Source organism: Pleurodeles waltl, chromosome 7 (genome assembly GCF_031143425.1).
Source record: "Pleurodeles waltl isolate 20211129_DDA chromosome 7, aPleWal1.hap1.20221129, whole genome shotgun sequence".
NCBI lineage: Eukaryota > Metazoa > Chordata > Amphibia > Caudata > Salamandridae > Pleurodeles > Pleurodeles waltl.
The window spans coordinates 911,738,975-911,754,984 of record NC_090446.1 but is presented as its reverse complement, the minus strand read 5'-3'; the positions used below and the strand labels follow the sequence as shown (position 1 = coordinate 911,754,984).

General features: G+C 45.5%; 1 protein-coding gene across 1 annotated transcript in view; it reads right to left on the bottom strand.

Annotated features, from left to right (window-relative positions):
• Positions 1 to 12,283: 12,283 nt before the first annotated feature.
• Positions 12,284 to 16,010, bottom strand: part of SMIM3 (small integral membrane protein 3) — a 58,105-nt gene continuing 54,378 nt past the window's right edge. Inside the window, exon 2 of the mRNA XM_069199564.1 lies at positions 12,284 to 15,266. Within this exon, the coding sequence (XP_069055665.1) occupies positions 15,062 to 15,241 (180 nt within the window). The 5' untranslated portion in view covers positions 15,242 to 15,266 and the 3' untranslated portion in view covers positions 12,284 to 15,061. The remainder of the gene's footprint in view (positions 15,267 to 16,010) is intronic.

The following is a 16,010-nucleotide window of genomic DNA, read 5'->3' as shown; positions in this document are numbered from 1 at the left end:
AGTCTTACAGTACCATATGTATGCAGATGTTCCACATATCTACCTATGGCTGGTCTGTCACCTTGAACATCAAAACAAACACCTGAGGCACATTTATTTCATCATAAGGCAGAACCTCCAGTGCTTTAATTGGCTCAAAACTAAGATATTGGTGGTGAGAAATTCAACTAAGTGAAGGCTACCTTTTGTCGTCAAGGTAGGGGGAGGATCAACACTCAATGAAAAGGCACAAAAAGCTAAGGGTCTAATTTAGAGTTTGACTGATTGGTTACTCCCTAACAAACATGGCTGTCATCCCATCCACCGTATTATAAATGGATTATATTCTATAGCACTAGTGATAATGCAAACAGTAACCCGTTGGCCAAACTCTTAATTCAAGCTCTTAGTGTTTTGATTGATTCACAGCTCTCATTTTCCAGCATCCCAGCAGAGCTCAGCAGTAGAAAGGAAACAGCAAGTTTTATAACGCTCAGGATACATAAAGAAATATGATTCTCTATGATCTGCTTTATTGTAACACGGTCTACATCCTGCCGCTCACCAAAAAAAGACTCAAAAATTTGAAGAGTCACAAACAAATTGCAATCAAAGGAAAAAAGAAACAAATTCAAAGTTGAGAGCAAAGCCTACAGACATGTACCCTAATTATGTGCGAAGCTGGTCTGCAAAATACGTCATCAGATGATACCTCAGGTCAGGCAGTTCCAAACTTATCACACAAGACAAACTGAATCCAAAGTAGCTCAGAAGTAACACATCAAGGTTGAATATCCCAGAATACACCTGTAGGCCCGACCCAGTCTGCCACCTTCAGTAAGGCCTTAAAGAAAAGCCTCTATGTGGAGTCCTTTAAACACCTTGTGACAATCGTTAGGGCCAACTCTCGCCAAGAATGGGACCACTTCCTAGCATCTCTCAGTGGATCTCCACAAATTGTGCACTGTGGAGGCCTATTCAGGGACTAGGCTGTGTCCACCCCGCTCCTCAACCAGACAGCAGAGGTCGGCTCACCAATTGTGTGAGCCAGACACTGCAGCATGTGAAACAGCCTGGTTCAAAACACCAAAAGAAATAAGACAAGCTTCGCCTTTTCCTCTGGTGCTGATTCAAGACATTGCCTGTGAGAGTTATATCTTCAGTGATTGTCTCCTACGCAAGAGACAGAGCTGAACTTTACCCGCTGAAGCGCAAGGCCTGGAACAAATATTTTGACTTCTTGACACACTCACCCTCCCACGCACACGTGGTGGCTCAAGGACCCCGCTGCATTTGGCAGGAGCTAGAAGATTTGTTTAGCACATCACCCCTGTTCTTCTTTCATTGAACGTCCTGTTTTGGTTCAGTAACAACCAAGGTATCTGAAGGCGATGTTGTTTATCTCGGGAGGGCGTAGTTCAATGCAGAACAAACCTGCTCCATGATAGTCGGAAAATAAAACACTCTTAATGGCCCTTTCTCTGCCCGTGCACCTGGGCAACAACTACACTTGTCCTTTACTTGTCCTCAATTTGCACGCTACTTCCCACCCTAGAAACAGATGCCGATTCCCTTCTGGCAAGGGCAGGGATAAGTGCTCTTCCGGAGTGGAAATAGGAAGGGAGTGACCCCAGAGGAAGGGATTTTCTCCACAAGGAAAAATATTTTATCTATTTTTTAAACAAAAAAAGTTCCAAATTCACTTTTGCGTCTACTTTGCACGTGCAGATTGTATTTTAAGTACAATTCTGCATACAAAAATATTTATGAAACTGAATAAATATTTATGAAACTGCGCAAACAGCAAGTTGTCGTAGGTTTCCAAGAGCACTCTTGGAATTCTTGAGAATTGCAAAAAAATGTCCCAAAAAAACAAAGTTTCACCTCTTTCGCCATTACTTTCATGATTTGTTTTTTTAGGCTTATACATTTCTTCTATGCAATTTTGTAATATCTATACCCATTTAACTAACTTGAGTTACAGGGTTGAAGTTCTTTTGACTTATGCCTTGCCCTGTAACTATTAAGGCTTACATTTCACAAATATGCCAAATAAATACATAAATCAGAGGAAAAGGAACGCCCCTTAACCTCCAGCGGCAGTGAGATGTGTACGGAAGGACCGCGGGACTTGGTGATGTGGGTGTTAGTGAATGTATGTCTTTACATCCAGACACCGAGGTATGAGTGCCAGGCAATGCTAGTGTTACTCGTTGGCACCGGGTAATACCGAGAGGGAAAAGGACAGGTCTCCACCTGCAGTGGCAGGCACTGATGGTGTGAATGAGACGGTTTTGGCTTCAGGAGGGATATTGAGAGGGAAAAACAAGCCTTCCTTTCCTGAGATGTAAACAATGGGATTAAGGGATGAGCCAGAGGTGCAGGCTATCACCTGTAATGTTTGTCACCAACACCGGAGCTGGCAGGGTTTGGGGGTGGGGGGGGGGGGGGTGGCAGAGAGAAAGGCAGACCTTTACCCGCACTGATAAATATAGGGATGAAAAATGAATGAACATAGAAACAGCGGGTGCTCATGTAAAGCGCCCCAATATCTTCGAGTCGAGTTCGTGCTATATAAAACTGAAAAAAATAAGAAAAGAAACAACTGAAGCTCGGGTAAAGCACTTCATCATTTATCTGCGGGTCGAGTTTGCATTATATAAAACTGCAAAAAAAGAAACACCTGATGCTCATTCAAAGTGCTCCAAAATCTTCGGGGCGAGTTTGTGCTACATAAAACTGCAAAAAAAAGCGAGAGAGCAAAAGAAAGAAACAGCTGGTGCTCATGTAAAGCGCTCCAATATCTCGGGGTTGAGTTCTCGTCCTTCCTCTTCGGTGTCAGGAGCCAGGACAGAATGTGTCACAGGAAAAGCAGGAAGCTTTTACCCCCAGAGGAGGCAGATCAGTAGCACTGCAGAACAATGAGGCAGATTCAGCCTTCCTGCGGCTCAGCAGCTCGGAAATCGCAAGACTCTGTTTCCTGTGCTGCTTGGTTTAATGTCCCACAGGACCCCTTCAGGGAAGCTGGGCTGGAAGGGAGGGGAGGGGCTGCAGTGGTGGCAGTGCTCAGCTAGGATCAGCTCCATAAATGCTGCTTTGCTAGCTCTTGGAAGCCTATTTTTACATGTTGTCTTAACACAAATCATGGTGTGAGGTAAAATTCCATGGCTTGGTCATGAAAATGTCTTAGAGCATTTCAAGTTGACGGGTAAGTTCCCTGTGGATCATATTTCAATCATTTAAAAATTGTGATTCCGGACTTTTGGATTTATGATGTCATCCATTTCCAAAGAATTTTAAATTACTAGCGTTGATGATTCACAGAACTGCGCAGGTTGTTTTAGAACATTAGCTACCAAATGAGAAAGTAGCACAGAGTGGGGAAAAGGCTCATAGATGGGACTGCAGTCGCAGAAACCAAATGGGCATTAGCAAAGCCAATAGGTCTTGCCTATGGGAGGGCTATTTGCTTTGTCAATTTCATTTAGATGGTGAACTGCTACAAGGCTCAATAAATCAATCAAGGGATTTTTAAAGTGCAGCAAATCATTTGTGAGGGTCTCAAGGCTCTAAAGATGCTAGCTGCTTCGTGGTGGACTGTTCATCTGAACAGCCACGTATTGAGACTTTCCTGAAGTGCTGGATTGATGAGGCGGTCCTGAGGTGCACATGAAGGTCGTTGCAGGCTCTGGCCACCAGGTGTGAGAAGGGGTGTCCTCTGCTGTTGCTTCAGCAGATCCAGAGGGTGTCTGCGAGAAAGGGGGAAGCTGATCGTAGGTGTCAGGTTGATTGGTGGAAGGTCAAATGCTTGTTGGTGTATGCAGGTCCTATGTTGTTTAGGGCTTTGTATGCGTGGGTCAACATCTTGAATTGGCATCCATTCTGGCTTGGGAGCCAGTGTAGCTTCTTGAGGTGGGTCGTGATATGGGTTCTTCTATTGAGGTCTATGACAAGTCTGGCTGCTGAGTTTTGTGGTGTCTGTAGTCTCTTCAGGAGGTGTGCGGTGATTTCTACATAGAGTCTGTTCCCGTAGTCCAGCCTGCTGGTGATGAGGGCCTGCAGGACGTTCCTTCTGGTGCTGTCTGGAAGCCACATGATGATCTTGCGGAGCAGGCAGATGAGACTGCATTTACCTGTTTCTTCGTGGACAGCTTGCTGTCCAAGATGATGACGAGGTTGTGGGCATGGTCTGACGGGGTAGAGGAAGTGCTGAGTTCAGCAGGCCACCATGTTTCGTTCCATTGTGAGGTATTGTTCCCAATCATGAGGACTTCTGTCTTGTCCATGTTGAGTTTGAGACAGCTGTTCTTCAACCAGTTGGTGAAGTTCATCAAACATTTGTGGAAGTTGGCTCTGGTACTGGAGGGGTCTTCTGACAGCAAGAGGATGAGCTGTTGTCATAGGCATAGGAGAGGATGTTCAGTCCATACAACATGACTGTGTTGGCCAGACGGGTTTTGTATGTGTTGAAGAGGGTGGGGCTGAGGGACGATCTTTGGGAGATGCCACAGATGATCTGTTTGGGTTCGGAGGTGAACAGTGAGAGATGGATTCTCTGGGTCCTTCCTGTGAGGTATTTAGAGATCCATTTGAGGGCATTTCGCTGGACTCCTTTTGATGGAGTCTGTTGATCAGGATTTGGTGGGAGACTATGTCAAAAGCAGCTGACAGGCTCAGAAGGATGAAGGCAGCCATTTCACTGTGATCCAGGAGAGCTCTGATGTAATCGGTGGCTGCAATCGGGACTGTGGTTGGCTCGGAATCTGGACTGAGAGGGTTCTAGGTTGTAGAGTTCCAGGTTTTTGGTGAGTTGCTGGTTGATAGCTTTTCGAGGACCTTTGTCATAAAGGAGAGCAGGGAGATGAGCCGATAGTTCTTTGGTTCTGCCAGGTCACAGGATGTTTTTTTTCATAAGGGCCTCACTTCAGCTTGTTTTCAGTCCTCAGGAAAGGAGACCATGCTGATGGAGGTGTTCAAAACTTTGTTGAGCTCGTCACCAATTGTACTGCTCCTGAGGTTGAAAGCGTGGTGGGAACAGGGATCCTTGGGTGCTCCCCAATGCATGGAGGGCATAATGGAGATTGTGGCTTGAGTCGTGAGGGGGTTCCAACGGGTGAGCAGGTGTTCTGGGTTTATGTTCGTGGGTGTGAGCAGGCCGATGCTGTCTGTGGTGGAGGATTGGGGTTCAAAGATTTCCTAGATAACTGAGATCTTGTTGTGAAGAAGTTTGATAGGATGTCGCACAGTTCTTGGGAGGGGGTGATGTATTTTCCGATGGCTGTGAGGTTGGGGAATTCCTTCACAATGGCGAAGAGTTCCTTGCTGTTTGAGCTGGCTTGTTTGTGGCCTGTTAGGGCATTCTATGTTAATTTCAGGAGGCTCCTGTGCATCATGGCTGAAACCTAGAGAAAAAAGTGCTATGCCGCAGCCAGTGCTAACCGGGAGAGGCAGTGATCAATTTTCTTAGTATGGAGTTATTCTCTGCCTTTACTGGAAAAATGCTGTAGTTATCTTACATCAGAGTAGAAGTTCACAGTGTTTGCCTCACATGAAGATGATGCCAAAAAGGCAATGCAGAGTGGGAAGCACAGTACTGTCTGCATCTTTGTAGCATCTTAAAATAATTTTGTGTGACTTTGGGGTGTTTTTTTCTGCAGGAAGGTAAGGTGGAAGCAATGAAGTCGGAGTGGGAGGTGGGTAGACATGGCAAGCAACAACAGGGGAGAGGCAGGAGAGTTCCACAAAAGCAACAACACAAAAGTAGGGTTAAGGTACAGGGCAAGCAACAAGGGAGGAAGGGATGCAAGTAAAAGGGAAAAAAGTACCTCTGAAAGCAGCAAGAAGTGGAAAGACACTGGGCAAAGAGAGCAGTAATTGGGCCATGGTAGGCGAAAAACACAGGGAGAGGAAGTGAAACTGGCACTCACTGTCCAGAAAAGCAAGGAAATGAGAATGACGATGAAGCCAACCATGAATAAGCAATGGGTGGGCTCTAAACCCCCTGTAAGTCAACAAAATGGCTTGCAAGCGACAGTGCATGTGCTGTGTCAAAGAGGCCTAAAGTATAAGGTGTGGGGGGGAGCGGGGAATGGGGTAGACAAACTGTCAAAGAAACAAAGGTTAGGAGAAAATACTGAAAGACCTAAAACATCTGACAGGTACGACACAACATTTAAGGGCACTAAAGTGAATGCAGGAGAGTGTTTCAGGAAGAGGTGGGGTGTTTTTTACCATACAGTTTTTACCACGCACATAAGTACTACACAGGTAAGTATTTGTACCTCTATCATGCAGTACTTCACACAAAGTTTTTTTTTTTAAATGACATACTTTTATATTATTTTAAAAACTGTGATTATAGGGTTTAGCGTTGGGTAGAGGTAAAGGGAGGTGAATGTAACCTGAGGGTTCAGGTGGATAGAGGTAATGGGAATTGAGGGTAATTTGAGGGTTTGGGGTGGGTAGAGATAACAGGTGGTGAGCGTGACTTGAGGTTTCAGGGTGGGTAAGGTACATGGAGTTGAGGGTAACCTAAGGGTTCTGGCAAGTGTAGAGGCAAAGGGTGATGAGGGTGAACTGAAAGTTATGGGTTGGGTAGAGATAAAGGGGGATGAGGGTGAATAGAAGGTTCCTAGGTGGGAAGCGGTAAATGGAGGTGAGGGTGACTTGTGGGTTCAGGGGTGTGTAGAAGTAAATGGAGGTGAGGATGATAAGGGCTCAGGGGTGGGTAGAGATAAAGGGATATAAGGGTGACTTGAGGGGTCAAGGGTGGGAAGAGGTAAATAGATATGAGGGTGACTTGAGGGCTCAGTGGTCGGTAGAGGTAAATTTGATTACTGCTGATGGTTTGTGCGCAGCCCTTGAAGCTCAAGCTTCAACTCTAATGGTTTCATATTGTCTTGTAAGTAAAAGCAAAAAGAACAAGCACAAGCCTGGAACAGATCAGGATTTGTGGATGGTACAGCAGTGTGCCAATGAATTTAGTTAACTCTTCAACAGTAATACTGGCTTTAACATGAAGAAATGTGAGAGTCTTGTGTATGTGCGGGCTCCCACTGCTGTCTCTGTGCTTTTGTGTCTCAAAGATAAAGAGCTGAAACCAAAATCCCCCCGAAAGCCATGTGGTCCATCTTGGGCTACTGGCAAAATAAAACCAGCTACCATCACTCACGAATGAAAATAAATAAGTGGGCTCTAATCCCTTTTTAGATTTTTTTTAAAGAACAATAGATCTTGCAGCGACAGTTGTCTCAGGAGACAGCTTAAAACTTAGAGCCAGTGTGAACGCTAAATCGGCATAGCAGGCTCTCGAAGTAGGGGTGTGGGTGGGTGCAGCAGCACCCACAAAATAAAAATGCTGCGTTCAGAAGGTGAATGAGCAATAAAGATGTCTTTCAATGTTGTTTTTATCTTGTCACATTTGCCATGTATTTCAAGACATAGGTCAAATATCAGGCTATGTCTTCTGAACATTTTTGACTTATCTTTTTAACATAAAGAACAGTATTTTCTTTCTCTGACTGCAAATTTGATTAATTTTATAAAGTGAACTATCTGACAATCTTGCTAGGGTACAGGTAGTGTGAAAGTAAAAGCTGTAGGATGTCGGTTTTTTCTAACATACAACATTTAAATACCTGTAAATGAACTGTGCAGATATTTCAAAACATAGCAGAAATTCAGAGAGTAATCCTGAAGTATGATGGAAACAGATTTTAATACGAACAGGACAAACCAAGGATTTTTTGCTGGTGATGTGCAGATGACAAATATTCATGAAACTCAGTTTCCAAACTTTATTGATTGTGTTCTCTATAGTGTATCAGTAAAATTGCATGTCTGTGCAAATGTATTGGCCATTTCAATGGAAATATGTTGTAAGTGACTGCGCTCTGCCACATCAAACTTTATTTGTGACTATGTGCTCCAAAGTGCACCGGCAACTACATACCACACCCTTACCACTCTCCTACTAAATGAGTGTGGCTCATTTGTTACACTTGTTCTTAGTGTGCATGCAGCAACGCTGTAACTACATCATGGAAGAGAAGTGTATGCTAGAAGCATATTCTTATAGGTCAAAGGAATGTGGTTCTATAATACAGATTTCTTCTATGATGTAGTCCTGGTACAGGTTCGATACACCTTAATTTGGTTGATGTGTATGACAAGTAAGGAGGGCGTATTTGTGAACTTTCATTTACTGTCACCCTTTTTGTCCGAGTAATGCAGTCATATTATCAGGGAAGGCTCCTCCATAAATGGGGCAGAGCGTCACCCCACTGCTCAGAGTCAGTCAATGAAAAATAAAATGATGACAATAAAACAATATTATCATTTTATTTTCTACTGACTGACTGAGCCATGGAATCGAGGTTGGGGCGGGGCTCGGCCATGGCAGGGAGGAGAATGATGAGCACTGTAAGCGCGCATGCTTGTTTGGCCGGCCATCTTAGGATGGCCAAAATGACTTGCACAACCGGGTGGAGAAATGGCACAGGCTCCATGTGCCTAACCAAGCGTCAGACCAAGCCTGCTCAGGGTAATCCTGGTGCTTCTTTCATGATTGGTATAACATGAGAGCAGCATCCGGCTTGGGTGGCGAGTCTGTGCTTTGTGCCCCAGTGACTGCTGGGAGAAGAGGTGCACCGAGGCGGCTGGCAGCATCGTCTGCAGCAACGGGGACATTTTTTTAAAATTATTATTGTTCCCCTAACCACTTCCCCCCACCCTACCACTTTAGGTTTGCGGCAGCTGCCCCTCTATATAATCAGGACATAAGGCGAGGTAAGGCCAAGTCAGAAAAGGACTCCAAAAGACTCTTTCTCATAGTGAAGAGGAGTGCCTCAGTGGGAAAATAATGCATTGAGTACTGAACAGCCTTGTCACATCCCTGCACATACTTGTGAGGAAGCAACATAATAAGCAAGAAAGCACCAAATGGGGAAGCTAAAGGAGAAGCAGTGACAAAATATGCAGAAGTCACAGAATTCCGCCTTGTCTAATCAATGCATCATATTGATTTTGAGTTGACTTTTTTTTTTTTTAAAGAAGAATTACACTGTATTATGTTAGTTCATCAGAACTCAGTGGGTGTAAAGTCAGTTGTGAGCAGTGTCAGCTCTCTTCCATGCATTAAGATGATCAGGGACTACTAAGCATGGACTCATGACTCACAGGCTGTCACTTAGCTCTAGAGGGCACAGATGATGAAGAGTGTGTCCCATGCCAATATGTACTACCATGGTGCCTTGCAGTGAGAAGTCCGTTTCAACTGGCACAGGGCTGGTTGGGGTTCAGTGAACAATAATTCAAACACACTCACTCAGCTCAGATGAACATACCAACACAACTGTGCAAGTTGTAATCATGAAATGCACACAACTTCACACAATATGGTACGTTTGGCGCATTGCCCTCTGCCAGCCATTATAAGTAGAGGAGCACACAAATGGGCACAATTCAAGTGGAGGGAGGTAAATTGTGTCATTCTGCACCAGTCACACATCGGGAACCAGTGGTAGCTGGTGACTTTTCAAAGAGGTGGGATGCACCAGTTTGGGGAAAATTTGACTTTGCAAGTGAGCCCGAATAGTGTGGGAGGGATTTTGAAAGAAAAAGGGGCAAATTGTGCATTTCCGGTAAGGCCCAACAACCACTATGAAAGCTGTAATGTGAAAACACAATTCCTTCTGTAATAAATAAGCCATACACAGCAACAATCCTCTCCTGCCTCGGCATCGTGGATTTTATTTGAAAAAGGACACTAGTTGAACTACATTATCTCCCAAATAGATTCCTTAACTATTTCTCACAAAGAAACATCAATTGCATGCATCAGTTTTCAATGTTATTCCGTACAAAAATATAAAAGTAAACAGTTGTACGAAATAGGAATAATAACTAAGTTAAAAAGAATAAAAAAAACTGATGAAAAATATTAAAACATATTTAAAAAACATAACAAGAACAACAGTGCATCACAGCTGTATAATCAGTAGAACTGCCTGCAATTTGGATAGCCACCTCGGGGTGCCAACCTTGCACCCCGAGAAACATCAACGTCCAGTAACATGCAGGTGTATTGCAAGGTATGGGAGACTGCATGTACTCGTACTTGCAGCAGGCAATGTTTGTGGCAATATCAGACAAATAAACCGTTAAACTGGCCCTCCAGACCATAAAAGAGGCGCACAAACATTAAAAAAGCAGCCGATTCCTTCCATAATTGAACATTGCCTCGCTGGGTGATGACTCCTGTCTCAGGAGTCAGCTGAGGGAGGGGTTCCCACGTCCCGTCTTCTCCCGCCTTTCCTCAGCAGAATCTGGTGCGCGATGCTGCGTCAGAGGCTAGATGGTCTTGTCTGTTGAACTTGGATGAGAGGAGAACTCGTTTCACCCATTAAGTTAAAAGCATCAAATGTATGCATGTCAGAGAGTTGTGTGGGAGTCAGCCCTTGAGCTTGGCCCTGTGTCAGAAAGCGGACCCTGCTTTAATTGTAAGAACCTCGAGTGGAGGTGACGTGAACTGGGCAAAACGACGATTATGCAGGCTACGAGTGCAGCTTTCTGAGAAAGGTGCTGCGGGCCTGGATCTTAAGAGGCCTTTCATCCTGTCTACAATTGAACCCTTGATTCAGTTTCCTGAAAGTTAATCCACTTATCAGCTTGGGTGAATGTGTGGCACACCCAGTCAGAATCTGGTGCGAGCTTAATACTAATCAACAAAAAATATGTAAATGAGTTATGGCCTTCGTTTACTTGTGACTCGTGTTCTGTGCCTCTGGATTTCCGTGCCGTTTCACTTTTGCAGTTTCCTCGTCTATTCTGCTGCTTTTTGCCGCTTTTGCCCCTAGTGGGCTCCCCCGTCCCCTTGTCGGCTCTCCCTGAGCCGCTTTCCCCGTCGCTGCCTCCCTCGCGCTCCAATTCGCCGCTCCCTCCTGCCTCCCAGCTGCTCCTCCCACCCTCCTTTCGTAAATGCCGGTCGCTGCGCGTCCGCGCGGCGGGCGCTCCGCTGGCGCGCCAGAGGCAACCCTGTCTGCGCCCGTCCGCGCCTGGACCACGCCCAGCACCACCCCCCCAGTCCGCGAGACCCCTGCATCTCCAGACGCCGCTACACGCCCGACCAACTCAGTGCCCTCAATCCCGGCCGCATCACAGCATGCTTCCAGTCCTCACCAAGGAACACCCATGGATCCTTCTCATTCCACAGCTGCAGATTCACCTGCAACAGAACAACGAAACCTACAAAGACCGGAACAACCTCCACTGCATACTCCTCAACACCGGCTCCGCACGCAAGCACGCCATCGAGCTCTGGGACCTGCTCGACTCCACCGCGGCTTAGGGTGGGAAAAGCGCTTTGCAAGCAATCTATAATATCTACATCATGCTCCCATCTCCTCTCTTCCCTCGCTTGTTAACTTCCTTCCCCTTTTTTATTCACCTCTTAGCGCCTCGAAACGGCCTCACTGCTGTGTACGTGCTGTTCTTGTTTGCTTATTTCTTTTCCTTTACATCTTTTCCTTAGTTCTCTCCCCCATCGCACTCAGCGCTCTGAAGCTGCATCGAGCGCCATAAGCGCTTTCGAACTAACATAGACACAACTCAAAGTCGCACACAGGAAAGACAGTAAAACATGTTCTAACTTACCGGGTTGTCTTTTACTCCAGTCTCCAGAGCTGTTCGCCTGAACTTTGACACCGTGACTGCAAGGAACAGAAAATGGTCAATCACTGGAAGGCTTTACAATAAAGCCACACAGTGATTGGCCATGTTTTGTGTTACTCCCACCCCTGTGCTGCCTTCTGAGCATGGAAACTGCTGTGGACAGAACAAATCCATGCCTTGCTCTCATGCTGTTTTTGTAGTAAACGGCATGAGAACAACGCAAGGATTGGTGGGAGCAGCTGAACCCAGTGCTCCAAAGGAGACCAGGGGAGCTGTATTGTGTTCCCCTGGCTCTTAACTGCGCTGGCCCAGGAGGACTGAAGCGCGCATGCGTGTTGACCACCTAAGGAAGCCTGTCCAACAGACATGCACAATTAATGTAATACCTGCTGCCTGCCAATCAGTAGGGTTGGCCACGCCTTACCCAAAAGTTGCCACACAGCGCCAGCCGCACTGGGCCACCCCTTATGAATTAATTTTTAAAAAGCACGTGATTTTTTTTAATTAATGTTAATGCAGGCGGCGATGGAGGGCAAAGCTCTCACGCTCTAGTGAAGAAACCGCTCCTGTCGGTAACACAAAGCCCAAATCCATTTACAATTCTGTAAATCTCAATAAAGCATGGAGACGTGGATCTTTGTTTGCTTTTTTATTTGCATTTTAAGAGCTTTTATCTAAGGTGAAGGCCTGCGATCCCCTTGATAACAACAAAACACATAACCAGTTCATAAAGTCCTCAAATGCAAAAAATATATTTGTTCAATTATGATTCCACAGAGATGAGTAGAACTACTGGTTCCAGCCCTGGAGCGGCCACGGCAGGCAGAGGCAGACCCTGCCAGGCCGGGGCACAGGGGCAGCTTTCATCCGACCATTGAAGCAGCCCTATAGAAGTGGCCCACAAGTTTCTCATAGGCACAAACAAGAATCGCTTCTGCAGAGAAATAAAGTCCCACATATTCTGCCAGTCCTAGACGTATTTACATTTGTCATCAGCTTTTCTCCAGTCTTCAGGGCTCCTTGAAATTTCTGAGATTTCCCCCCAATTTATTTGGGCAGTTGTGATGTAAAAGTAACAGTTTGCCCCATTTTTGAAAAAATAATGTTCTGAATGGCAGGAATCCTTGTCGGCTCCAGCGCTAACTCTGGAAACAGAAGGACATAGTCACTACGTTCAGAAACTGGTATCAGAATAATGTTCAAGGCTCCAGCTTCCAACCCGCTTGCTCTCTGAGAGGTTTACTCGGGTGAAGCAATCATCTGTCTGCAGAAAGGCTTTCAAAATGCCCTTGTGCTCTGGGTTGTGCTGCAGACTGAGTGCTATACAAATGCCGCTTTCCTTATGGAGATGGATTCCCAGTAGCCGAGCCATGGTTTTCCTCCTGCTGCACTGGACAGGACTTGGGATGGGTATTTTAAAAATACATTTATCCCCATCCCTGAATATAACTGATGCAGGGATCCCCCCGGAGGTGGGTTGTGAGGGGGTGGGGGAAGGTTCCTTGGACTCAGCCCCTTTCCCATTGGATATATTTCTGTTGAGGGTGCAGTTAGTCTCTCGTTTCAAATGGCCTGGACATGTGGCAACATCCAGCCTCAACTTCAAAAATGCCAGATCGTCACCTGGTTCCAGAACCCGTATGTGTAGGCTGCAGGTGCCAGTGTTGCCCTTAGGGTGAGGCTCAGCCTCTCATTCAAAAGAGAAGAAACACTGGCTGCCAATAGAGCATTGGGAGAGGGCCTTCAAACAGCAATAATATAAGTCTAGCAATCCTCTTTCTTCGGGCAGGGTGGGGGACTATAATGGGTTACTCTGCTCCGAGTGATCATTATATGGTTAATATTAATATATTTCACATATCCTTGGACAATTTAAACAGTTTATTTTAAATAATAAAAAAGGTAAAACTATGTGTGGGTCATAATACTGCCTAGGGATGAGCTGTGACAGATGTGGTGGGGTGGTGGAACAGGAGGAGGACCGGCTCATTAGTCCAGCCTATCCCATCACAATATCACTTAGTGTTTCTTAGTACCTTTAACTTACAGAAGAGTTTGTAGGCACACAGGAGTGACACACAAACTGATGTGATCACTCAGTGTGAGAACTGGATGAGCTGTGACTTCAACAAGAGAAATCCAATGTCTGAGGCAACAGAGGATACCTCGTGGACAAATGATTAATGTGTAACAAAGGTAGTGGTCAGGGTACAAAACACTGAACGCAATGCAGCTGCAGGGCGAGTGCATCAGCCTAAACAATGCTACCCCGTCTGTTATACCTTCATTTACTTGGACATGATGAATCTATATTTTAGCCTTATGGCCTGCATAACGGGCTAGATCGACATTAAAGGCCTGCTCCAGTGTTAAAGGCCTGAGCTAAAGGCAAGGGCCTTTGGCAAGGGAGCAGGACTTTAGTGACCAGTATATCCCAGCTACGAAGGGCTATAAGGCTATTAGAACATTCCGCTGCTAGAGGGCAGAATTCTTTAATAAATAAAACAAACGTCTTGTGGAGCTTCCAGGGACTGAAATCCCCTCCATAAGGCCTTCGTTCACAGCTCTTGCTGTGTGAAACACATTGGAATGTTGGAGCGCCGGGCTTCTACCAGCCATTAGAACCCTAAAGCACTCTATTGACTTCAATGTCTCTCCCAACATTTCAGTGTTCTAATTACAGAGTAGACACCGAAGCCCTGATCCACAAAGGTAACTTACATTTTTTTGTAAGTTTACACTTCTGAGTAAGCTTACTACTTTTCGGTAGTGACAAATTCATTTTTGTAGTAATTTTGTAGTAAGTCCAGCACGACACAAGATCAAACACTGGTACTTCACACCCTCCTATAAACCAAAATGGGGGTAGGAATTTACTGCAAAACTGTGTTACTACAAAAGTGCAGTTTGTGAATAGCATGTGGTAGTCTGTTTTCTAGTACAACTGTAGTACTAGAAAACATACTACAAAGTGACGTTTGTGAATCAGGCCCATAATGTCTGCATTACATGCAGATGTCGGGGTGATTCTCTTTCCACAAATATTTCGAGATGAAACTAACATCATGTTTTAGATGAAGATATAGTGGTTTAACATCTCAAGAATTCTCACAGTTGTAAATCTGGTTCCTGATTTAAGATATTAAGAAGGAAGAGGCTAAAACCGATAGGCATGAGATATTCCACAACAGCACACCCTTGGTCACCGATGTCCTTCCTGCGTGTAAGTGCTAGCGACATCCTGCTGTCGCCGAGGAGAAGTGTGTAGAACAAATCATAGACTGTAAACCTTAGTTCTGGGATTATTTGGTCCTCCTTGGCATTGTCCCTGAGGAAGAAGACATCACTCTGCCCCCAACCATGGCAAGTTAGTGTTCACCAGAGAGCCCCTCCGTTACCCCTGGCTCTAGCCTCATACAACCCCATTGCGCATGGGGTGAGTCCGAACTCTGTATATGATCACAGCTGTGGCCGGACAGAGTAGCAAGGACATCATGACAATGATGGTGGCCAGAATTATGAGAATGATGATCCAAACATCCAGGATGTGCTTGGGGATAGCGCCTGCCGTGGGATCTGCAATGTCGTCCATGCTGGCCCATTAGTTCTCTCCGTCTCTGCAACAAAATAAAGAGGAAGTGTTACTAGAACCGTAAACTACCACTGGAGGCCTACGGCAGCTCATCACCCCCTCCCAACCCTCTTGCACCACATTATTTTGAACAGTGTATAACTGCACATTTAAATGTTTATGGAAGTTGTTATCTGGGAAATGCACGCTCTCCTTCAGCCCTGGCTCAAAGGCACCGCGCTCCTTTTTGATAGTTAAGACAGCCACCTCTCCCCATACCTGGCCGAGCCTTCACTCAGCATCCAACTGTGACAATGTTAATGCTGCTCCTAACCATGCAGCATCCTTCCAGCCAGGCAGCGGGGTCCACTGCTCGGCAATGCGCAGAATTTACCACCTATTCCATTTAACAATTGTAAGTAGCGCTCCTGCAGCACAAGGTACAAGTGCCCTTTACAAGATGCAGTGAGGGCCCAGAAACAAACAACAGTGGCCATAAGCAGAGTTAGAACAGTAACTCTGCAAATCAGACTCAGGATCATGTCTTGGGAGCCCAGGGGTGCCAATGGAAATCACAGCGGTTGTTTTTTCGTTCCCTGGCAGCCCCTAAATTAGGACTCAAAGATCCGTCCTAGAGAAAAAAGCAAAATGCACCAAAAGTATAACTAAACTTAGTGCTACCACGTGACGCATAAGAACATCACAGTGTCGGCGCTAAAGGATTTAAGAGGTATTCTGTTTCTATTCGGCTGCAAATAGTTAACTATGAGACGAATCTTAAAAAGTGAGT